This window comes from Mandrillus leucophaeus, unplaced genomic scaffold (assembly GCF_000951045.1).
Source record: "Mandrillus leucophaeus isolate KB7577 unplaced genomic scaffold, Mleu.le_1.0 Scaffold355, whole genome shotgun sequence".
NCBI classification, from domain to species: domain Eukaryota; kingdom Metazoa; phylum Chordata; class Mammalia; order Primates; family Cercopithecidae; genus Mandrillus; species Mandrillus leucophaeus.
In genome coordinates, this window is record NW_012103754.1 from 775,615 (window position 1) to 800,324 (window position 24,710).

Genomic DNA, 24,710 nt, shown 5'->3' on the forward strand with positions numbered 1-24,710 from the left:
AGGGAGGTAGGCAGTGGCCATCCCCATGCCCGGAGGGAGATAGGAGGGAGGTAGGCAGTGGCCATCCCCATGCCCGGAGGGAGATAGGAGGGAGGTAGGCAGTGGCCATCCCCATGCCCGGGTCAGCAGTGGGAGAAGTGGCTGCCTCAGGACCCCTCCAGGCCCACACCGGAGTCAGTGTCTGAGCCCACACAGAATGGGTCTTTCAGTTTCTCAGGGCCTCGGGGTCCTCAGATTTAAACAAATAATGTCTGAGCTGTGTTGGGTTTTTGGCCGTTGTTGCCGCTTTGCTTTGTGCCCTCTGGGGCTAGGGAGTGAGTGTGTGTGCACAAGTGTGTGTGCATGTGGTGAGCAGTGGTGGTGCTGGCCATGAGCGTGGTCACCACAGTGGTGGTGGATCATCCGTCTCGGTCTCACAGGAAATCCAGTGGGTTTCTTGGTGTTGGAAAATTGGTGTTGTCAAGGCAGTAGCCCTTGCAAAGAACCCCTCCCAGCCCCTACCATTAACCCTCCAGGATGAGTGACTCATTCCACAGGGGGTTCCTTACCTTAAGGGACAAACAGTCCTTGCCTCTGAGAGTGATAAGGACAAAGGACCATTTGTGAAAGCATCTCCAGACTATCTAATAATGGCTGTGTTGAGAGTAAGGGAGAGATGCTCAGTCTTACACATCTCATCCCAGATCCCACTGCCAGAAAGGAATTCCCTGCAACAACCCGCATAAAATGTATTTTGAAATGTGTTTTTACTACATATAAATGGTATTAGCTGCTTTAGAGCTGAATGTAATCAACTCAAGGTGAGTACCTCTCTTGCGACCCCAGGTCCCAGTGTCCCAACCCTGAGTGAGGTCCCTTTGCATGTGGAATTGGGGCCCCTTGCATCCCGAGCGTGTGGTTGAATGCATCAGGCCCTGGATGAAACTCACTCTTCCACGCGAGGGCGAGAGGCTGGGGTGGTGTTTCTGTTGCCTTGCGTCAGCTGCACCAGTCACCTTTTGTATTTCTTTTTTGCATGGGTCCTCCGAGTCCAACCCCAATACTGGCTCCGGCTGCCCCAGCCTCTTGCTTAGCCGCTCCACTGCTGCTGGACGTGCATGTGCTCTGGCAGCAGTTCCCATGGACACATCCCGTTAAGTGAATGGGACGTCAGGATGTGCTAGGTACGTTCTGCCGCACTGGACAGGAGCCTATTGCTGGATGTACTTGGGGCGCCTTTCGGCCCTGCAGCGGTTCGCAGTGTTGGCAACAAGGGCAGCATGATCAACACAGAGGGATGAGTGAAGATTCCTAGGCTGCATGGTCGGGAAACAGACAAACTGCATGCAGCATGGACAGTGACGCTGCCGCGGCGGCCCCTGGGTGCTCCTCAAACAGCCAAGCCGCAGCGCGAGAGTCCCCCGCAAACAAGCCCGGGAGTGGGACCAGACCCGTCACCAGCGCTGCCCGGTCCACTTTCCCAGAGCCCCTCTCATCCAGCGCGCTGTCCCCAAAGCTGGGGCAGCATGCGTGCGTCCTCCAGGGCATCGGGGCACCAGGGCCAGGGGGCAGGGCGGCTGGATGGGACGTGGTGCAGGTGAGAGGCTGACCCAGTGCTAATGTAGGCACTGGAGCCGTACGTCACAGTGTAGATCCCCTGGCCAATATTCCTGCTGATCAACGGGTGATACTACCTGCATGTCGTCCAGATGGACCAGGCGTGTGTTCTGGTTACTACAGTTATTGGGCATGATAGAACTAATAATGCTTCTTCACCCGCCCCATTGCTAGTTTGCCTGCGGTAACCTCACAGTTCTTGGACCCCCTCAGCCACAAGGCCCTACGACCAGAACGTTGGAGTTTCATTTGCATGATGACCCTTGCACGTTCTCAGCAACCTGGGGCCTAGCCCATTCCAAAATCTTACCTGCATCATGAAAAAGAAATTTTTTTTAAAATTATGATAAGGGTGCTTTTAAAATTCTTCCCCATGTATTTGTTGTTGTTATTTTCGAGTGTAATTTAAAAAGAAAAGTACTGGGAATCAAAAGAAAGAAAGGAGTTTTGTGTTTACAGTTTACATACATCAGAAAGCAAACCTTCCACGTAAATGCCCCTAATGGAGACAAGTCTACTTCACGCTTTGAAATGTGTAGGTTTTCCTACTACTGGAATATCCTAGACATCACGTTGTGAAAAACCCTCACCTGACTTTCAGGAAACCAAGCGGAATGGGAGACCCTCTAAGAATCTCAGGGACAAAGGCTCTGGGGAGACCGCGAGTGGCTGAAGCTTAGTGAGAAGAGCACCCTACCCCAGGCTGTCAGGGTGTGTGTGCAGCACTCTTGCGGTATCTGGTGCTTCTAAGTGGCAGGCGTGCCGCCGCACCCTTTCCTAATGAGAAGCTTTGGGAGAGGGAATTCGGAGAGGGCACAGGGCAGGGAGGCTGAGGTGCCTATGGGGGAGGCAGCGGAGACTCCACCCGGGAGAAGGTAGCAAAAGGTGGCTTGGAAAATATCAAAGCCCTGTGCAGCGGGATCCTGCACTGCTGTATTAGCGTGGGAAGAAGTGCAAAATATGCATACCTCGCATGGAATTCCAAAAGAAAACGAAACCGCTGAGTATCTTACAAATTGAAAAGTGACTTACAGGATTTGCCTTTCCTTGAGTTTCAGGTAATCTCTTTAAGAAACTGGCCAGAAGTGATGCAGGGTAGTTGTTTCCCAGTGTCCCCGGGGAATTGGTTCCAGGACCCCTGAGGATACCAAATCCAAGGGGGCTCCAGTCCCTGCTACGAGCTGCGCACATCCTCTCATGCATTTTAACTTTCTCTGGATTACATACAATTCTTAATACAAAGTAAATGCTATTGACAGAGTTGTTATAGTGTATTTTTAAAATTTGTATTATTTTTATTATTGCTTTTTATCATTTTTCTCTAAATAGTTTTGATCTTTTGTTGGTCGAATACAAGGATGTGGAGCCGTCGGACACGGAGGACCAGCTCTGAACTGCTTGCTCCTAACTAGCCTGGTCTCTTTGTGTTTGAAAAGAAAGCCGCAGCAGTGCAGACTAAAAATGAGTATCGAGCCTTTTTCTCCCATTTGAAATGTCTTCATTTTGCCTTTCTCTACATTTCTTTATTGTGACAAGAATCAAAATTAAAATGTATATTTAGGCTGAGTGTGGTGGCTCACACCCATAATCCCAGCACTTTGGGAGGCCAAGGCGGGCAGATTACTTGAGGTCAGAAGTTCGAGACCAGCCTGGCCCACATGGCAAAAACCCTGTCTCTACAAAAATACAAAAGATTAGGTGGGTGTGGTGGCACGTGCCTGTAATCCCAGCTGCTGGGAAGGCTGAGGCAGGAGAATCACTTGAACCCGGGAGGAGGAGGTTGCAGTGAGCCGAGATTGTACCACTGTACTCCAGCCTGGGCAACAGAGTAAGACTCTGTCTCAAATTTAAAAAAAAAATACATATTTTAAAAAAATTTTTTACCATGTCTCCGGTGCTTCAGAGCAATACATATTTTTAGGACCAGATCTCTTTAGGCAAAAAACAAGTTTTAAAATTGAAATTTTCGTGTAAGCGGGGCAAAGCCTTATTCATGTGGCCAGAATCATTCTGATTTACAAATATGTTTTTCTCCGATAGGTAAGGCCTAATTATTTATTTTTGTTATTTTCTTTTAATTCAGAGGATAAAGAAAAAAATCTATTTTTTCGTATTTTGCGTTTTACTAATTAAGCCTCCATGATAGAGCTACCACAAAACAAAGGAATGAAAAAAGACACATGAATTGGCTGAGAAATTCTTAGAAGAACTCAAAGTCTCTCCATCGGACATTTACATTATTACTCCAGATATGTTGTTCCATACATTTTAGCTGCTGAGCTCAAAATCAGGGGAGCCTTTGAGGAATGACTCAATTAGATGAGAGCAGCCTCACAAATCATTAATCCAGACAGAGCTGAAACATTCTGGGAATCCTTGTAGCCTTCATTCAGAAGACTTTAAAAAATAATAATAATAAGTAGTTAACTCTATCATGATGAGAGATTCTGTGTCTCTTCCAGATAGTTCTCCCTTTAGACCGATTTGGAGATAGATCGTGGTGGACCGGCTGGGTCTCGGCCCATGGTCATGCTCCTGTAAGACACTGAGTCACGCTGGGAGGACTCCCGGGCCCTGCTGACCGGCTGGGTCTCGCCCCGCGGTCATGCTGCTTTGAAACGCTGAGTCACGCTGGGAGGACTCCCAGGCCTGTGGTCTCTGAGCCTCCACATGCACTTGCTCTGCAGGCGAGGGTCGGATGTTGTCCTCACTGACTCTGGGCATTCAACAAAAGCATGTGGCAGCTTGTCCCGACCCCTGGCCGATGAATGTCTGTGCTGTGGGCTCTGTTCTGGCCTCTGTCTCTGGGAGTCTCTGCCTTGTTTTCTAATAGCACTGATGTAAAGTGGGTTTAGGCAGTAGAATGTGCCGTGCTGTGAGCATTCATTTAACTAGACGCAGCCCCATCCTGAAGAGCATGTCCTGCTTTCAGTGCCTTGCTGAATAGAACTGCAAGCGTTTATTTAATTTCCATTCTATTTCCTTTTGAAAGAGAGAGGATGGGATGACAGACTCCAGAGGGAGCACTTTCAAGACATTTGTATGAATGACTGGGCTACAGAACAGCTTCAGTCGGTGGACACAGCTGTTTCGTGTACACCACCCTGTCTCAGGTTGTGGTCTTGTAAATGGGAGGAAATCAGCACAGCAGTGGGTTTATGTCCTGGGAAGGACGCATCAGAGGGCATCTGAAAAGCCAGTTGGTGGGTGTCCCAGCTGCGTGGCGTGCACCAGTGGAAAACTATATGATTTTTTATGATGATGTATTTTAATGCCTAGATATTGAGTTCTTCTTTTACGTTAGGGGACACATCTATGACCTCCATGGACGTGTGGCCAATGCTGCTTTTTACGTAGGCTCACAGAGCTTGTCTCTTTGGTGGTGGATAGTAAAGACAAGGCCAGGAGCACAAAGGGGCAAGGGGTCAAGTCCAAGGGTTTCTCTGATGCCTCAGATCTGCAAAAGCAACAGGAGCAGCTGTTTCTATCTGAGAAGGGCTCCTGCCCTAAAGTCAGAGTTCCAAATGCTTATGAGTGTCCTTGTCTTTTATTTTTTGTTTTTTTGTTGTTGCTTGGGTGTTTTTCTTTTGTTTTGTTTTGTTTAGAATTTGCCTGAATTTTGCATGTCGGCTTTAATGTAAATACTGCTTAAAATATTTTATTTATTTTATTATGATTTTTTTCCATCACCATTCTTAAATGTCTATACAAGACAAATAATAGTAATATGTACAACTAAAAGTTATTTTCTCTTAATATGTACAACCAAAAGTTATTTTCTCTTAAATTCTTTTTCTTTTTTCTTTTCTCTTAAATTCTTAATCTCAGGCAAACCCATGACCAGAGATGAAGCAAGATCAGGAATATTTGTGTCTTGAAAATATCTGTGGGGCGGCTCGTGTGGGTTTCGAGATTATTTGTTCATCATTTTCTTTCTCCAGTTGTTTTTACAATAGTATCTTTGGAAGAGAAAAGAAAATATATACATATGTATATATAACCCAGCGTTTTATTTAATGCAAGTTTACACCTTAACCATCTACAGGAACTTAAAATAGCCTTGCTGCTGCTGTTGGTGGTAACTGTCAGGAGAGCAGGCGGGGCGCTGGGTGAGTGGTGCTCTTTCCATCCCCGCTCCGCTCCCCAGCAGCCTGAGTGCTGCGGCGCTGAGAGCGGAGCCTCCCTGCAAGGGAGCTGAGAGGCCGTTTCCATGGAAACCCAGTCACTCTCTTCTGCCATTTCCAAACCCAAGCTGTGCAGCACAGGCTGCCGTCTGATTCTATCCACGGGGGATGCCGATTGTCCCACCCGGGCTTCCTTCGTGGAAAAGGCGTGCTCCTAGATGGGCAGATGCAAATCGCATGTTTGCAAATCAATTTCACGCCACGCCCATTGTCGAGGATGCTGGAGCTGACTGGGTTTGAGAGGCGAAGATCTCTTTTGTTAGATGAACAGTCACTTCCCCATCCATCGACTTCAGAACATTGGTTTTTTTTTTTAATGTTGAGATTTCTTAAAGCTAGGAAATTTGTATGTAAATCTATGAGTTTTTAAAGAGCCTTAAATTCTTGCACAGTAACATAAAAATGGATACCAAGAGCGATTAGAAGGAGGAACCGTTGAAAAGCCGGTCAGGGCTGCCTTCTGTGGTCTAGAAGCACCACCTAAAGATGGAAAAGCTGAATTACTACCCCGAAAACCGGGGCTGGTTATCTCAGGGAGACACAGCCAGTGTTTCCAGCATGTCTCTGCCCTGGGTGCTGGTGAAGGGAATTGATGTTGAGGGCAGCCTGAACTGTGGCGTTCACAGGAGCCTGTGCAGGCGGGCGGAGGCGTCTCAGGAGGAGATGACGTCCGGCCCCGGAGGCCTGTGAGCCTTGTCAGGCCAAAGAGTTTCCCCACATTCATTCAGGCGACTAGCAAGTGGCATGCCTGGGATGCTCACCCCACACACCCACCTCCAAGCCCTGGAAATGAGAACAATCCTTTTAAGAGAGAAAGGCCTCTTTCCAGTGATTTTTTTTCTTCCTCAACACGGTGAAAGCTCTAAAAATAAGCTAAGTCAATCTCGTTTTGTTTGTTCTCATGATGAAAGAGGACATTTTAAAAACTTTTTTACTGAAACCTAGTTTGATTTTAAAATTAAGGGCGTAACACTCATGATCCCACTGGTGTAGACTTCAGCACCACACTTGCTATTTGCAATTAATCTCGTAACAGATACATTTGAGCTTGCAGTCTGCACTTGAGTAATGCTTATTTAGTGGACTTTGGTGGAGCCCTCCATATGTATCATTAATCTCTTTACATAATCATATTTAATGATGGTCCAGTAATCTCAAAAAAGCCCTAATTTAAAGACTAATTAATAAATTAAATAAAACGAAACCCACACAGTGTCCCCCCACCACCCTCAATGCTAGCAGTTGTGAGTTGTATTTATACTGAAATCTAATGTTTTCAAAGTAGTTCAGGTTCTCCCGCAACCCCATCCCACCCCAGAAATGCAGCAAGAGCCATCAATTGTTTTATTCTACCCTCCCAAAATTGCATAAATCCAGTGTTCTTTAGCTTTTTAAGATATAAATTGGGAGTTATTAATAAGCTTTTTAAAAAGGCACGTTATCAATAACAAGAAGGACATATAAACCAAGCAATAAAAGTATTGGACAGGACATTAAGTTACCACAGTCACTGGTTAAAACACCTATTTTCTTACCAAACAATGGATTATACATTCATAAATGACATTTAAACACATAAAAACTACCACAAAAACTTTTATAGGTAGTAAAAATATGATTTTCACTGAATTATTTGGCTATAATGTCTCACTTTAAATTTGAGAAGAGTCAACTTCCTTCTGCCCCAACAAAAAAGAACATCTCAAAAATGTTTAGCCATGTTAAAATGAATAAATTTTAAATAAACGTGCACTACGTACTTGAATTAGAAAGTTTAAGAATCTTTTTCTTTTCTTAAGCAAAAAGTAATGCCAAGTATATATTACTGTTTCTTGGTACATTTTTAATACAGATACATGCACCAAGATTAGCTTCTCTTGGATAGAATGATTTTTGTTGCTTTCAAATATGCCTTCCTGTGTAAGCTTATGGGTTTGGAGTTTACCTACATAAGGTGTCATTTGAAAAACCAGCTAGTTAAGTTCAGTCATTTAATTTATTTTTTAGACAATAATTACTTAGCAACTGACTGAATAGTCTTATGATCAAACTTTAAGTGTATGTAAACAGCTATTACTTGAACAAAAATCAGGTCTAACAATTGGATTTGGAGTGTTGTTCATGATATGCAGAGACTGTTTGAAATACTTCATCACTGTTCTGCCTCAAATTCCTCTTTTAAAGACCCCAATTCCCCTTAGTCTGAAGGGCGGTGATGGGAGTGCACAGAAGAACCCTCCACTGCTGCTTCACTCAGTGACCCTCATTCTCCCGGGAGCAGGTCCTCAATCAGACGTTTCCTCTACTATGATATGGAAAACATCCATTTCTATACCCTGAGATCCAGAGTTCTGTTCCCTTTCTTAGGACTAAAGGAGAGTACTGAAAACCATTTACACATCCAAGTGTCAAAATATGACATTCATACACTTAAAATTCGGCCCATTTCATGTATTTCCACTCTAATCCCTGCCGTTCTCCTCTGATCTTGAGAAAGCCCACCTTAAGTAAGTGCCTTGCTGTCCTGGTCTCAGCCCCAATATCCTATCCACAGTGACTTTCTGAGTGGAAAGCAAATTGAAATCTCTAGGAGCAGCAGACATGTATTAACTGTTTTTAAATTGTGATTCTTGATCTTGACAAGAATTCAAGTACTCACTGAGGCAGGAAGGGGCATGGAGTACGCTTTGATGCTTCCTACTGGGGTAATATTGCTCACTAAGTTGCTTTATCCTTGTCATTTTTGGAGAGTTACAAATGTAATAGAAATAAAGGGGAATTTTTTCTTAATTTTTACATTCATGGTGGGTGCAAATGCAACTGAAATAGCCCAAAGTGCAAATGTGTTTGCAGTGCCATCTTATTATTCTTGAGACAGCACAGTTAAGAAGTTATACAGAGGGCAATATAATTATAAAGCTCTTTTTTAAAAAGTCTCTGATTAGAGAAATGGCAAGACCTTAATTAAGAAACAGGATGGGGTCGCCTCGGTAGAATTCAGTAGATGAGCATGTGTCCCCGTGAACTGTTCAGAGCCTCTCCACTGACTGACCTGGTGGATCTGAACTGATTTATGTTCTACTCATATTGCTCAAGAGTAACAACTATTTTAAGGGCTATCAAACCTGCCTGAGTGCAGTGGTCGTCGGGAAGACGGTCGGCCTGCATTCCCATGGTCCAGATACAGGTCGCTACCCTCACTGCTCCGTGGGGCCACCCAGGCTGGCCGCAGCCCTGGTCAGTCCATGGAAGGGGTGCCTTTGTAGTGCTGGGATCTGAGTTCAGACTAAGACCATTCTCTCAGACCTTGGGGCACGTCTGTTCATGTGTGAGCCTCGCTTCACGCGTGGGCTGGTGCAATAACAAGCCCCGTGGTTGCTGGCTCTCCTGAGCTTTAAGAATGAGGGGAGAAAAGGTGGGCTGTTAGGAGGGAAGACAGATTCTAGAATGAGCAGCCTGGGGACCAAAAGTGCGGCATCTGCTCCAGAGACTGTGGGGAGCGGAGCGGCCACGAAGCTCCCGGTGCTCTGGAAGGTGTGCGTGTGGCCATGGTGACTTCCAGCTCCACTCAGCCTCTTTCAAGTAGGAGGTGAAGCAGTAGAGTTAGTTTGCTTTTTGGATAAAAAATAGTTAATTTTTCAGAGAATTTTATTCCTTTCAATTGTAACACAATTGGCATTTTTGATTGTAGGTGCCCCACACCTGGCTGTGACGGTTCTGGACATATCACTGGCAATTATGCTTCTCATCGGAGGTATGTAGAGATGCTACTCTTCTCTCCAAAATGCTCCTTCTCACTGAAATGGTGGGAATATCAGTCACTTCAGGCTCCAAGCCTTGCAAAGTTTGACACCATCGGCAAAATTAGGGATCTAGAGACGCTTAGCACCATAAAGCAGTGACATCCTCATTGGAGCTTCTCTTAGAAAGCAAACCTTCCTTTTCCGGGGCCACTGTCTCCTCTCAGGACATCTCACGTGCAGTGCAAGTAGCCCCACTGAGAAACATTCCTAGTCATCCAGCAGCACTTCTTTCTAAATTGGAAGAGTAAAGGAAAAAGAACAGTATCTACTGTAAGATTCCCGAGAAAAGCCATCAAGAGACACACATTCTAATACCACTGAGAGTTGGTCTCTTAAATATTAAGATTGGACCACAAAGCTGTACAGTTATTCTAAGCAGGCTTCAGTAGAGCTAAGTGCTACGGAAGCACTTAATGTTACAAAGTCTAGGCACTGTCTCTCCCAAAGAGAGGATAGTGTCCAAAATATAATATAGAGATTTGGTCATGTGAGATAACAAAAATTCTATGCTACTTGACATTCAGTAACTACTGGATGAACATGGAATTGAGGACAGGCACTATTTAGCTGAGAATGGAAAGAAATTGTGGCACTATTCGAGAAAAAGTTCACCACTTGTTAAAGACGGTACATCAGACCATTCAAGGAGGGGTGGGCAGGGCAAGAGGTCCAGGGGCCATGCAATGAGCTGCTGCAGTCAGAGAGACTGGACTCAACTCGAATCCCACTGAGGACAAGTGGGGAGCAGGTTGGGGTCAGTGGATGCAAAATTCCCCACAGGAAGCATGAAGGAGAAGGGATTTCTGGCCAATGGACTTGATGGGATCATTGCTGATGGCTGGCCAGGGTGGTAGGACCTCCAAGTGCTCAGACAGGTGGTGGGGAATTGTTCTTAAACTGATTTAGAAGGATTCTTGCTCAAACTGGATCCTACAAGGACAGAGAGGGAAGTCAAGGTCGGGTGCATTCTAGTAAAGGACCCAGAGGAGCTCAACTCAAGTTTTGGTCAAGAAGAAAACCTTTGTGAAAATATTGTCCACACAAAGGCGAATCCACTACATGCCACGAATGTTTAAGTCACGTTTAGATGTACCAACAGCCAATGCCAAGTTAAGGACAAGAATGTTTCTGAAATAAGACCGATTTAAAGTGAAGTCTCCCCGTATGGGAAACAATGCTGCATCTATCAAATAAATAAACTAAGTTGTACGATATCTGCTCCCCTTCATCTCTCTAAATTTTAGATTATAAAGTAGGCAGTCCAGAAGCAGGTGAGGCCTCCTGCTTTTAACATACTGCTTGCAAGAAAAAAGAAAGAAAAAGAGAAAAGGCAGGAAAGGCAGGAAGGCAGGGGGAGGGGAAGGGAGGGGGAGAGAAGGGAAGGTAAGGGAAGAGAAGGCAGGGAGGGAGGGAGAGAAAGGAAGCTAGGAGAGTTAAAGAGAGTGTCAGCCATGGATAATGACCCCTCCGCCCCCCAGGACAAGGTTGTCTGCACAGAGTCGCTGAGTGAAACCCACTGTCTGTCCCTGAGTGACCAGATCCCGGTGGTCAGAGGAGGGGACCCTCGCCTGACTTGGCTGGCATTTTGGATTAGAAACAGCACTCACAGGATGATTGTTTTGTCATTAAAATCTCACTGAAAGTAATTTGCTCCTGTGCTCACATCCCAGTCATTTGAGAGCTATGTTTAAACAGCACGTGTCTACGAAAAGCACAAATTGTGAATGCCACCAAGGAAAAATGAGGTCTACAACTTGGGGGAGGATTCTTCAGACTCAGTGCCAATGTCTCACGCTCTTGACCCAGATTCCTCAGCCTCTGCAGTGCTGGCATGTGGGGGCAGATGGCTGTTTGCCATGGGGGCCGTCCTCCACACCACGGGACCTGTGCGGCATCCCTGGTCCTCACCCACCAAATGCCAGGAGCATCCACCCATTCATGACAACCAAAGATGCCTGCAGTCATTGCTGAGTGTCCCCTGAGGGGACGACTGCCACAGACCAGGGGCAGCAGAGGCTTATTACATTGATGCAGCTTCACCAGGCAGCACAGAAACAGCCACGACGTTTGGTAGAACAAGAGTGAGTCACGCCATCCAGCAAGACTGCCAGAATTAAATCACTGGTTTAGATTAAATAAAAATTTGTAAAACTCCAATTAAATATACAAAGACAAGAACATACCATGCTGGTCTTTATTTCATCTTAGAAAAGTGATGTCTCGGTCCTATCACATGGCCAGAGCTTCCGGCGTGGCATAATGTCAGCACCCCGTAAGGTGAACGCTTCCCGGTCACTTCGTGTCCAAATGTCTGTTTTTCTTCTCATTTTTTTTGGTGGGGGTTGTCATCATGTAAATTTAGTCATCATGTTGTTTAAACATTTTATTCATTTTACATGTATCTTAGACGGCTAAGTATTAATACAGCACAAACCCATGATTAAAATCTAATCTAAGCTCAAATTTAAGCTACCATGTATGCCTGGAATAAATATTCCCAGGGTAAGTCGATGGAGTTGGAAAGTAAGTGTGATTTGTGTTTGGCGAATCTGAGACCTAGGCAGAGGCCTCTCGGGGTTTTAGCGTATTGAAGGTGGAACACCTTGTGACATTACTTGTTCTAGTAACAGCTTCCCTGGCATAGACATCTAAACAGGGCTGAGCACGTTGCTCAGAAGAAAAGTCCCTGCTAAAGGAAGATGGAGGCCCCAGTGAAACAAGTGCAGTTCTGTGTATTTGGCTGCTGAAGACAGACAGAAGCCAACAAGCAAACAAGGAAACTCTCCCAGGTCTGTTGGCTCTTGGTGGCCAGAAATGCAAGTAGAAGGAACTTCTTTTCATGTTAATCTTCTATTGTCTGTTTCTCAGGAACAGGAAGATAATGTTACGTATAGGCAAACTTCACTTAGATGATGATTCACTGGCCACCTTTTTCCCTCAATCATGCCATAATTCAAGGTAGTTGTGTGAGTTCAAGGCATCCTCCTCCCGCACTGTGGGCTGTTGTGAGAGGGAAAGTCACCAAACAATGATCCTGAACGTGTTCAGAGCACAGATCTGCCTCGCGCATCTGTGGTGTCTGGAATTCTGCCTCCTGCTCCCAGGACAAAAGCACACACTCCAATTTTGTCTGCAGTTGCAGAGTATTCCCAGCTCCCTTCTGAGAGAAAAGTGAGGCCAAGCCCTGGCCTTCTCCTGGGCCCGTTCTGGGAGCTTAGGCAAGGAGCTGTCCTCCACCATCTCCAGGGATGCGCTGAGAATTTTCCATTTCATTAACTTTTGAATTTGCGGAAACTGAGGGGCCAGGAGATACAGCAGCAGAGCTGCACTGGAGCCCATGTCATCTGACTCCAAGTCCCACCTCCAGGCAGCCCCACAGGCCTAGGATGGCCCTGGAGAAAGTGTGTGTGCCTAAACCACCTGGAGAAGGTGGGGTTGTACCTGCCTCTTAGCGGTGGTGTTTTCCAGCCTCCACATAGCATCCGAAATGTCCCTAAGTCCATTTCAACAAATGTTCATTGACTGTGATGTTCTATCAAACAATCCTCTATCCGCTGCTTTGCTGACTCTCTGTCCTCAGTGAACAGAGGCCCTGTTGACCATATGCCTACAAAGTCTTCCACGTCATTCACAGTCATCCACGGGGCTCCTCTTTATACTCTCGTTTTCAAACTAACAGACTGTTTCTTAAGTGTGTCCTCAAAATCCTGTTTTCCAGACACCTTTGCTCTTTTCTCCGACCACCGCCCACAGGCCCTCTCCTTCACCTGTAGGCTCCAGGTCCTGCCAGACAGGCCTGCCCAGGGGTGCTCCTCATTCTCTCTGTCCAGCCATCCCACATGCATTTTTCATAGGATCAGGCAAGCAGCAAGAGCTCCAAAGGCCCTGAAGTTGTTCCAGCGCAGAAGTCAAGTCCACAAATGATGATGCTCCAGGAATCTGACTCCCACTAGAGCAGCCTGTGGCCTCTACAGTTCCTGAATGGCATCTAATCACAAAAGAACATTTACTGGGCACCTGCTACATACCAGAAATTACAGTGAGCATTTTACATGTATCATCTCAGCATCCTATGAGATTATTGGTATCCTGACTGCAAATGAAGGTGCGTGGGCACGGAGATGCTCGGCTGCCCGTCTTGTCAGTGCCTGCACTCACCCGGAGCACTTCCACTCTGCTCTTTTACCATAATGCGCAAAATTGAAGCCTCCAGCATGGCAGTCAAATGGCCGGACAGTGTCTGCCCATGCCACCCAGTGTGCTGTGGGGACTTTAAACAGGGACCCCAAAGGCCTTACCTGCTGTGAAATGAAGACATCACCAGGTCCTGAAGACGACAGTGAAGAAACAGGCTTGATGTCATGCAGAAGAACCAGGAGCAAGTCTGCCTTGGAGGGTCTCAGGTCCTGCTGCCCAAATCCGGAGAGGCGGCTCCTCACCAGGGAGCCTCGGGAACCTTGGAAGGCGGTGCTGGTGCAACCCTGTCAGGATCTGCTCTCACACAGGTGCAAAGCTGTTTAGTCAGAGGGTCAGGAGGGTCACAGGATCCACTCTCATGCCTGGCACAGAGCCGTTTCACCAGAGGGTCGGTGAAGTCTGTGTTCTGCCCCGGGCTCCGGGCCAGACAGCCACTCTAGCACCACTTTGGCCTGGAGGCCACGAGGTTCACTGCCCTTGACCACATGTCTCCCGGGATCCCAAATCCTCCAGTTTCTCATAATCCTGCACTCACCTGTTGTTGGCCCTTGCTCGCTGGAGCTGTCCGTGTGCTCTGTCCGTGTACTTACGCTGGAGCTGTCCGTGTGCTCTGTCCGTGTGCTTACGCTGGAGCTGTCCGTGTGCTCTGTCCGTGTGCTCTGTCTGTGTGCTCTGTCCGTGTGCTTACACTGGAGCTGTCCGTGTGCTCTGTCCGTGTGCGTACCCCCAGCCTTTCCCTCCCCCAGAGAACACAGGGCTCTGAAGTGTTCATAGCATTTCCAACATTTACAAAGTTCCAGATAAAGATGTGGACATAGCATGAGCCCCTGTGAATTGTGGAAAACAGTTTCTGTCTAGGAAATTGTTAATCGTTTAAACGTAATCCCAAATGTCAGTGTGGAATTCCAGAAACCTAGTAAATTAGTAAATATCTGTTTGAGTATGTAATCTGTCCCCGAGGCAAAGGAACAGCAATAACTAAGGCGTTCCTAGCCTCGAGGTACAGGTAGTTACGAGGAAAGACATAAAAGCTAACCAGCCTGGGGCACTCCAGCACATTCCTGCACATTTAAGGGAAACCAAGATGGGCTCCAAGAGGACGCACACTCAGGGCAGTGGCCTTGGGGCCTCCAGGCCGGGATGGCACTAGGGTGGGAATCTGACCTGAAAGATACTTTTCAAACATGTCTGTACTTATCAAAGCCTAAAGATAATGAGTAAGTCATGTCTTAATTCTGACGAGGCAGGGTGAGTCGGAGCCCAGGACAGAGAAGGTGATGCTGAGCCACGGCGCGATGGATGGGGAGGGTCTCTAGGAGGTTGAGCAGAAAAGGATATTCCAAGCAAGGGAACAGCATTAGAGAACGTCTTATGATACCAACATTAATGCACATTTGACAGTGAATAATTCAGTTTGGCAACAGTTTCAGGTCTAAGCCTATGGGAGCAGCTACAAATGGAGCTTGCTTTAGGTGTCCAGTTGAATTCAGTATGAGGGGGTTAAACTTTATTTGCTGGAAAATGGATATTCACCCAAGTGCAGGCTTAGCTTTTAGCCTAGAGAGCAGACTGCTGAGAGACGGGAGGTACCAAGAGCACACTTGGGCGGTGACGGTGACAGCCGGGAGAAGAGCTGGTGCAGGTGAGGAGAGCGGCAATGGGGCCATGACCAGCAGGGTCAGGAGTGGGAGGGGCCCCTGGGGAAGAAGGCAGGCACTAAAGAGGGAGGGCCTGGGATGCAGCAAGCACCCAGGGGACATAATCCTCTGACATATAGAAGTCCACCAGGAGGAGTGGGCCTAAACACATTAACTTTGGGATTCTTATGATATATTCAGGTAAGCAAAGGAGGAAGGATGAGAGGAGAAAAACAGCTTTCAGGGTCATCAGCAGATGAGCTGTTCCAACTCATGCACGAAAAGAAAACGACCCTTTCAAAAACGGAAGATGGTGGCTGGGCGCAGTGGTAGCTCACGCCTGTAATCCCAGCACTGCGGAAGTCTGAGGCAGGCAGATCGCTTGAGGCCAGGAGTTCGAGATCAGCCAGTATGACAAAACCTCGTCTCTACTGAAAATACAAAAAGTATACAGGTGTAGTAGTGCAAGTCCGTAATCCCAGCTACTCAGGAGGCCGAGGCAGGAGAATCATTTGAACCTGGGAGGTGGAGGCTTCAGTGAGCTGAGATCATGCCCCTGCACCACTCCAGCCTGGGCAACAGAGCAAGAGACTCTGTCTCAAAAAAAAAAAAAAGAAGATGGATCCAAATCCTAAGAAAAGAGCTGTGGATGTGAGCCCTGAGCAGAACATGGAGCCGTAGCTCTGACGCCCAGGAAAGGAGTGACTGCTCCCCTCCCTCCAGGGCTTGCGAAGGGCCCACAAGTGAATCCCTATGTTTCTAAAATTTGGAAGGAGAAAATGCGGGGAGTGACGTTTTGTTAGGTTCAAATCTGGGCCCTAAAGAAGGGATCACAAGTGCAGACAAAGGTGAAAGTCAGGATGTAAAATCACAGAGCTCCTTCTCTGTGCCAAGCATTGTATGTATCATGTTATCACTTTCAGTTTTCACAGCCGATGACGCAGGTATTTCTGCCCCAAAATACAGACAAGGAAGCTGAAGCACAGACACTCGGGCTACGTCTGCACAGCCCATACATAGCATCGCGTCTTCCTTCTCTCCCTCAGCGCAACGCCTGGAAGAAGTGGCCGCTGAGATGCTTCTCACAAATAGTCATTCTGTAGAGAATCTCCACTCTGGGGTCCGTAGCAAGTACCGACTTTCCATCCTATGTTGTAAGCTGATAAGGGGAGTTTTAAATACTGAACAAGTTCTAATTCCATTGCTCCTAGAGTTCTAGTGCTTAGTGGGTGGGTAGGGAAACGTTTCTTTGTTTTCATCACACATGAAAAGTAGCAAGAAGTAAGCAGCATAAAGGTGCCAGCCATGCATTAAGATGCTACAGTGAGAACAGGGGGCCGCTGGGGGCCCTGGACTCCTGTGGGAGTTCAGTGCTGAAGGGGAGGCTAGGTCCTGCTGTCCTAGGGATGGAACAGAGGCCCTGGGCTATGGTGCGTGGAAGAGGACCCTGTGGGGCACAGGCACTGAACTACCCATCAAGTGAGTGGGGGCAGGTAAAGACCACGCCTCTCCATGCACAGGCTTCTCACAGGTGCCCTCGGCCAGCGCCCCAGAAAGAGACCACAGGGCCTCTTCTCACCCACAGACATGGCTTTCCGATACGGGCTCCTGAGCCGCAGAGCTGGCATTCTAGGAGTGCAGAGCAGCCCCTGTGCCAAGGCCAAGGCTTCCTGGAGGCCACCGCATTGTTGGAGCCAAATCTTGTTGTTTTTGAGGATTTGTTCTGTTTGGTTTTGCTTTGCCCCCAGCCCAGGCCTCCATGGTGGCCAAGAGCTGTCCCTGGCCCTCAAGTCTGCAGGGAGTGACTCAGGGACAGGGCAGCGGGCAGGGCCTAAGGGAGCCCAGCCTCTGTGGTGGGGTCAGGGACTGGGCTTGCCCCACAGGAATCCTACATCTGGGGAGATGGGATCCTGGGTAGGACTCCATAATTCTCCCTGGGTAAGACACTTTAATTGTCCCTGGGTAGGATACCGTAATTCTCCCCTTCTTTCCTCTTTTCTTCATTCATGCATTGATTCACCCGCTCCGTGCAAGGCTTTGGGCTAGGAATTGGGGAACCGCAGACAAACACTTGCATGGTTTATACTCCCAGGAATCGCCTCTCAGAGGAGCCTGTAGAGGACAGAACCATGTGAGCCTGCAGCGGTCGCATTGTGAAGACAGCCAGGCCCAGGCCTCTTGCAGGATGCAGAGTCACACAGCTGGGAACGCGCCACAGATAAGGCAGGGACATCGGTCAGTCCGAAGGATGGAGGCAAGGGTTGCAGGGAGAGCCCAGCAAGGACAGCGGGGCCTGTGGGCAGGAGAGAGGCCTACGTGGCTGCAGGGCCAGGCCTCGAGGAGCCAACGAGCTGTGTGGAGGAACTCGGGTCCCCCTGAGGAAGTGAAGAGCCTCGGATGATGCTAAAGGCTGGCCTGGAGGTGATCCCAGCCAGGGGGCCTGCACTAGCACTGCTGGAAGCGGAAGCACCTGGAAGCGGAAGCTGGACAGATGGGGAGAGGCCTTGGGTGTGACATCAACGGAACCTGAGGGAAGCAAAACCCAGCAAGGACACACTCAGTCTGCTGGCCTGGGGCTTTGGGTTGGTGATGTGGACGATGAGTCTAATTTTGGGGCATCCGAGCAGCTATGCAGCGTCGGGGGTGCAGGGGTGGACCTGAAGTCAACCCACGCTGGCCTCAGAGCCCCAGCGACCTGCAGGCAAGTCAGGAGCCAGAGGCTGGGGCGGGGGCGGAGGAGTCCGCGGTAGGAGCAAGGAAAGGTCGGGGGAAGCACAGACGGGCCCCTCTCTCCAGATTCTGCCTGTAGGAAGGCGGGGAGAAGAAAGGCCCCAGCAGGCAGCGAGCTCAAGCGCCCTTGCCTCTTCTTTCCTCTTCCTGTGAAGAGCGAGACAGGGGAAGGAGGAGAGGGATTCCCCGCTGGCTCCAGGAGCTGGGGCAGCAGGGGCCTGGAGTGAAGGCGCTGTGGGGCCTGATAACCTCTTCCCTGCCCAGACCCAAACCCCAAACCCTCTGCCACCCGCCTGTGCTGAGGGGCTGCCCCCACCTGAAGAGGGAGGAGGACGGCCAAGGCCTGGGAGGCGGGATGGAGCCTGTCTTTAGGGGAGTGAGCACTTCCTCCTGGGAATCTGCATGTTTCCAAGAATCAGAACTGACCAGGAAAACTATCCCCGAGCTCAGGAAAGCCAGGGAGAAGAGTGGCCTCCCACCTGGACCCACCCATATGCCAGCACCAGGGCTGCCATTTCCACAGGACCCAATGGCATGGCAGGAGATTACCCAATTTCTGGTTCTTCAATTCTTTTGCAAAAGTCCCACTTATTTTATATATTATTGTATGTGGTGTGTATGTGTGTGTATTTTTCTGTTCCAGCTGAAGGAATTCCCTTTACAAGCATGTCCAAAGCTTCTGTACCCGAGGCTGAAAACAATAAAATAAGCGTGTCCAGCTCCTCCTCTCCCATCTGCAGGCACAGCCCGAAGCCTGGAATAAGTCACTAGCCCGCCACTGTCTCCCAAGACACGAACCTGAGATGGAAGTGCTTGGGAAGCTGCTGTGAGAGACAGAGCCCCCAAGAACGAGGCTGGGAGGCTGTTTTCCTCAGTCATGTTCACCCCCGACATGCACACGTCCATGTGCACTCGCTCACTCTCTGTCAACAAAACCTCCCCCAGCATCTTTCCCGGTGACTCCCGACTGCTTCTGCCCTCTCCCAGTGAACCAGTTTCCCTCCCGTTCACAGCGTCCTAGCCCACCCCAGTCTCCCAGCTTTCTTGAAAGGGGACTGACGGTGCCTAAAGCCTTGGAGAGGACACAGGGAAAGAACTCTGCTCCTGCATCTTGACTGTGTACCCAGAAGCACAGGTTTCCGGAAAGAATCGAGTCACAGCCTCATCAGTTAAGAAAGCTTGCTGGAATCAACGGTGCGGGGTGGTTTCTGAAACGTGTTTCTTATTTAGCCTTTCAGGGTGCCCGAGAGCAAAGAAAAGCGGTATCAGGATAGCACAGAGCAAAGAAGATAAGGAAGATCAAGAGCCCATCAGGTACGAGCACCAGTGGGGCTGAGAACCGTAGCAGGGCTGCCCTGTGGGGATGAGTCATTCAAGCAAAGCACATCTGCTGATTGGCTGAAAAGTTACAGGGGCTGTCCAGCAGTAAGCTGATATCCGTCAATCTGAGGTTCCAGGTAACCCAAATCACCCTCAAAAACACCTTCCCTCTCTGCTTGGTGGGGAAAGCAGCTGAATTATTGGGAACGGCAGATTGGTGAACGCTCCTGAAAGTACTAAATACAACACCACAAGCGAATGCTTCACTGGTATTCTGGCTTGTAAAAATAGTTTAGTTATACCTGCCTTGCTCTAAAGCAGGGCTTGGGGCCACAGCAGACACTGGGCTCGGGGCCTGTGACGACCGACGGGCTGCCCAAGGGGGTGTTTGTCCCCATCCCACGTCAGCCACGCCTGGGCCCCAAACACCCACACAGTAAACCTCACTCCACATCTTCAGAAAAAAAATTTTAATTAAAACAGGATCAAAATAAAAGCGTACATTATTCAAATAAATTAAGATTTGTCAAAATAAATAGGTAATGCAAATTCTGGGGAACGCGAACTTTTCTGTTGATAAAAACAATGCAGGCAAACTCACCACTCGGGACACATGAGGAGCGCTTAGGCCAGGCCCTGCCTCCTTCAGGCGCCTCTGCTGCCCTGGCGTGTGTCTTGGTCCTGCCATTCCCAAGTTCCCAGGAACACACCTGCCCTGTGTCCATGTGCCAGCCTGACTCCAGGAGACTTCCTGAGACGTCTCTACAGCTGAGTATCTTCTCTAGCTGGAAGGGCATTTTAAGGCCTCCAGAAGACACAGGCAGACAAACGTCTTCTAGCCCTTGAGAAAAGCACGAAGCAGCCTCTTTAAAAATAATGCCACGACATCTTATTGACTTTGCATTTTTTCCACCCGAAAAGCCATGGTTCTGTCCCAAAGTGGTGCCTTTTAAACACACGCTTGTATAGCTACAAGCGGCTGCATGGTCTTTTGTGTGCTGAGCCCATCAGTCCCCACAAGGCACATACACTTTGTTCCAGAAAGTCCTTCCCTCCGCAGTGGGTCAGGCCTCCTGCGCAGGCGAACTAGTTCAGTCTTCCACTAGGTGGCGTCTGTTAGTGACTTTTCTTTCTCTTTTTCTTTTCCTTTTGCCCAGCCAGGAGGGCATGGTTCTTTTCCTCCTCATGCCGGGTTATCCTGACTTTGTTACAGAGACCACCAGCCGATGGTGGCCAGGCAATAAAGTGTGTCCCCCTGCCTGCCTGCAGGTGTCCTGTCCCCGGGTGCGACGGCCAGGGTCACATCACCGGGAAGTACGCGTCCCATCGCAGCGCCTCCGGGTGCCCCTTGGCGGCCAAGAGGCAGAAAGACGGGTACTTGAATGGCTCCCAGTTCTCCTGGAAGTCGGTCAAGACAGAAGGCATGTCCTGCCCCACGCCAGGGTGCGACGGCTCAGGCCACGTTAGCGGCAGCTTCCTCACACACCGCAGGTGAGTGGCTGCGTCTGCGGGACCCTAGCTGGGATGGTGCCGCCGAGAGCCAACTGGCATGGCTGGTTACGACGGCAGCAGGTGCCAGCGTCTCCCGTCACCTGTGTTTAGAAAGAAAAGGCTGAAAACTATCATTTCAACCTAACGAAATTCAAAGGTTTGGGGACAGCATTGAAACACCTTAAACTTACATTAGGGAGCACAGACTCCTTCAGCCCCATCTATAGATGACCACAGCAGTTTTCCATGTTTAAAATTAGAATCCACAGTAAGATATAGATTTTCATTTTAGACATGCACATGAATATCTTAAGATTTAGTTACTTATTTCACCTGAAATTCACAGGCAGGCCTCACTGGGGGAAAGAGGATGGCGTTTGGCACGGTGGCTCCTGGTGAATGCCTGCACCAAAGATGCATGAGAAAATTCCCAAAAGAGCCAATCAACCTCATTCATTTTTATTTGCTTCATCTAAAAAGAAATACAAGCAGTTAGATTATCTTAGGAGAGGCCCGTTCTGTGCAGTCAGATGGTGCAGTCGGTCCCTCTGTGGGGAGTGAAGACTGGGGTGGGCCCTGTCTCCACGGCTGACGGCTCCCCTTACGCTCGGCGTCCCTCAGCTTCCTTGAGGAGGCGGAGGGGAAGATACAAACATCACACGTAGATGTGAAGGTCGTGCCCTTTGGGGAGATTTGCAGTGGTTTCCTTTCTGCTGCCCTATGTGCCACTTTCTACGAAGATCACACCTGCGCCTCAAATCCATCTCAAACACAGCGTGAACAAAGCTGGGTGTGCAGATTACAGGAATAATGGCACGTTCAGTAATAGGTGACTCTGATCCTTAAAGAAATGTTAAGGAAGTTTTTTTTTAATTATTAAAGAAATGCCTGCTCAAGTAGAAAATTCAAACAATATAAATTGGTTTAAAGAGAAAAATTGGCCGGGCACAGTGGCTCATGCCTTTGAGAGGCTGAGCACTTTGAGAGGCTGAGGCGGGCAGATCACCTGAGGTCAGGAGTTTGAGACAGCCTGGCTGGCATAGTGAAACCATGTCTCTATTAAAAATACAAAAATTAACTGGGCGTGGTGGCTGGCACCTGTAATCCCAGCTACTCAGGAGACTGAGGCAGGAGAATCACTTGAACCCGGGAGGCGGAGGTTGCAGTGAGCCAAGATTGCACCCCTGCACTCCAGCCTGGGCAACAGAGCAAGACTCTGTCTCATACAAAAAAAAAATTGAGAGAGAGAGAGAGAGAGAGAAAGAAATTGAATGTCCTTTCCCGGACCTGATCTCTCAACTCCCTTCTCAAAGGCAGGCAGTTCCTGTCTTCTCTGGAACTGAAAAGCACCCCTATTTATACACATGGATCTCAGTGTCTCCCAGAATCCTGCATGAGGGGAGGGGCCTTGGCTGCTCACCAGGACCACCCAGGGCCCAGCAGACGGGGCGTTCCCCGTTAGGTGCACGGAACCCCAGGGTATCACAGAGCCACGTCACCCTCCCCAGTGAGCCTGCTGCCGTGCGTGCCACCCGGTATCCTGTCCAGGTTTGATTGTTACAAAGAACTCCACGTGAACGTCCTTCCACACACAACTCCATGTCCTTGTGCAAGCAGATCTTCAGGATATATTCCTGGAAACAAGAATGCTAGCTTTAAAATTTTGACAGATTGTGCCAAAATGCCCTCCAAAAAAGTGTCTACTTTCCCAAACCTTTCACCATTAATAAAATGTTTAAAAATTTTGTAAAAACCCTGCCCATTTGACCTATGAGTAAGGGCTTGTATGTTTTGCTGGCCTGACACAGACGAAAGCAGTTCCATCCTCTCACGTGAGCATTTCTGCACTCCGGGGATGGCACTGGTTCAGAGCTGCCTCTGCGGAGCCTGGTGCGTTAGCTTTCCTCCTGCTGAGACTTTGCCCATTTGATTTAAGCAGCAAATACCAGGTGCCAGATAAGTGCTGTTCCCTCCCACTCCCCAGCCTCTGGTTGCATTGCATGTTAGGGCCAGAGGACGGCCCTCCACCGAGAACTCTGTGCTACCGCTTATTCCATGGGGGAGGGCTTAGCGCTCGGGAGCCACTGAAGTGGGAAGCAGGACCCCGCCCCAGGTCACCGCTTCCCAAATGCCAGGCGTGAATTTCTGCAGCTAGAACCTCACCCGCACATCTCTGTCTACTCTGTTGCCAGCCCCACCTCAATTTCCACCCTTCCCTGTTTCTTTTCTCCAAAGGGAGCCTCTTCCCCAGGATCCCGGGCACAGAGTGAGAGCATGTTGAGATGCATGCACTGGCCTCGCCAAGCTGATGGAATCTTGGGGAGCAGGCTGATGGAATCTTGGGGAACAGGGTGGTGGAATCTTGGGGAGCAGCCTGATGGAATCTTGGGGTACAAGCTGATGGAATATTGAGTGCAGGCTGATGCAACGTTGGGGTACAGGCTGATGGAACGTTGGGGCGCAGGCTGATGGAATGTTGGGATGCAGGCTAGTGGAATTTGGGGGCACAGGCTGATGGAATGTTGGGGTGCAGGCTGATGGAATCTTGGGGGCAGGTTGATGGAATCTTGAGGTTCAGGCTGATGGAATCTTGAGGCACAGGCTGATGGAATCTTGGCAGGTTGATGGAATCTTGGGGTGCAGGCTGGTAGAATTTGGGGGCACAAGCTGATGGAATCTTGGGGTACAGGCTGATGGAATCTTGGGGCCCAGGCCACATTAGTGAGTAAAATCACAGCTTACAGGCTCGTGTTACTCAGAGAATTTGCAATGCTGGAAGCTCCCATCTCTAGAAAGCTGTATGCCTCTCACTTCACTCCCACCTGGTTGCCACCCACCCTTGCCCAGGGCTCAGAGCCTCCTCTTTCAGGATCCCAGGTCCCTGGAGGGCCCACAGAAGTCCAGGCATGATAGAAATGACTCCAGCTGCCCATGCCCCACCTACTCTGCAGGGCCACAGCTTGATGGGAGAGGCCACAGGCTCCAGGCCCAGGTATCAGTATTCACGTGCGGGGTGTGGAGGTGGAAATGTCAGCGTGCTAGGCAGCTCTTGCTGCAGCCCTGCCGTGGGCTGGCTGAGCTGCACGGAAATGTTGACACTCCTCCATTTGACTAAAAGGCACCATCAGAACTCTCTGAACTGCTGGCTTCAGCCACCTCTGAGGAGGAAAGGGGACCTCCCTGTGTGTCACAGGGCTCTGGGCGTGTTTGCCCGGAGACCAGCACCTCTGTTTGTGCAGCAAAGGAAAACCCGGGGCAGCAGCACAAGGGGAAAAGGGGCAGTCCAGGCCTGAGCATGGCGGACCTGGGTTCTGTTCTGTTCTGTTTTTATAGTTGCGGTAAAATATTAACACACTCATCTTTAGGTGTATGGTTCAGTAGTGTTAGGTATACAGATGGTCCTCGACTTACAATTTTTCGATCTTACAATGGTGCAAGAGCAATATACACTTGGTAGAAATGGCACTTTGAGTATCCACGCAACCATTCTTTTTCACTTGCATACGGTATTCAATAAATTACATGAGATATTCAACACTTTTGTATAACTAGGCCTTGTGTAAGTTGACTCTGCCCAGCTGTGGACTGATGTAAGTGTTCTGAGTGCGTTTAAGGTGGGCTAGGCTAAGCTATGATGTTGAGTCAGTACAATTAGTAAATGCATTTTTGACTTAAAATATTTTAAAGATAGAGTATTTTCAACTTAAGATGGCTATATGGGGATGCTGACCCCATGGTATGTGGAGGAGTAC

At 48.8% G+C, this 24,710-nt stretch overlaps 1 protein-coding gene across 3 annotated transcripts in view; it reads left to right on the top strand.

Annotated features, from left to right (window-relative positions):
• MYT1L (myelin transcription factor 1-like) overlaps window positions 1–24,710 on the top strand; it is a 557,824-nt gene that overhangs the window by 488,118 nt on the left and 44,996 nt on the right. For all 3 annotated transcript variants that reach the window (XM_011989525.1, XM_011989526.1, XM_011989527.1), the window contains exons 19-21: window positions 9,472–9,534; window positions 19,378–19,461; window positions 20,737–20,958. In XM_011989525.1, coding sequence (XP_011844915.1) covers window positions 9,472–9,534; window positions 19,378–19,461; window positions 20,737–20,958 — 369 coding nt within the window. The remainder of the gene's footprint in view (window positions 1–9,471; window positions 9,535–19,377; window positions 19,462–20,736; window positions 20,959–24,710) is intronic.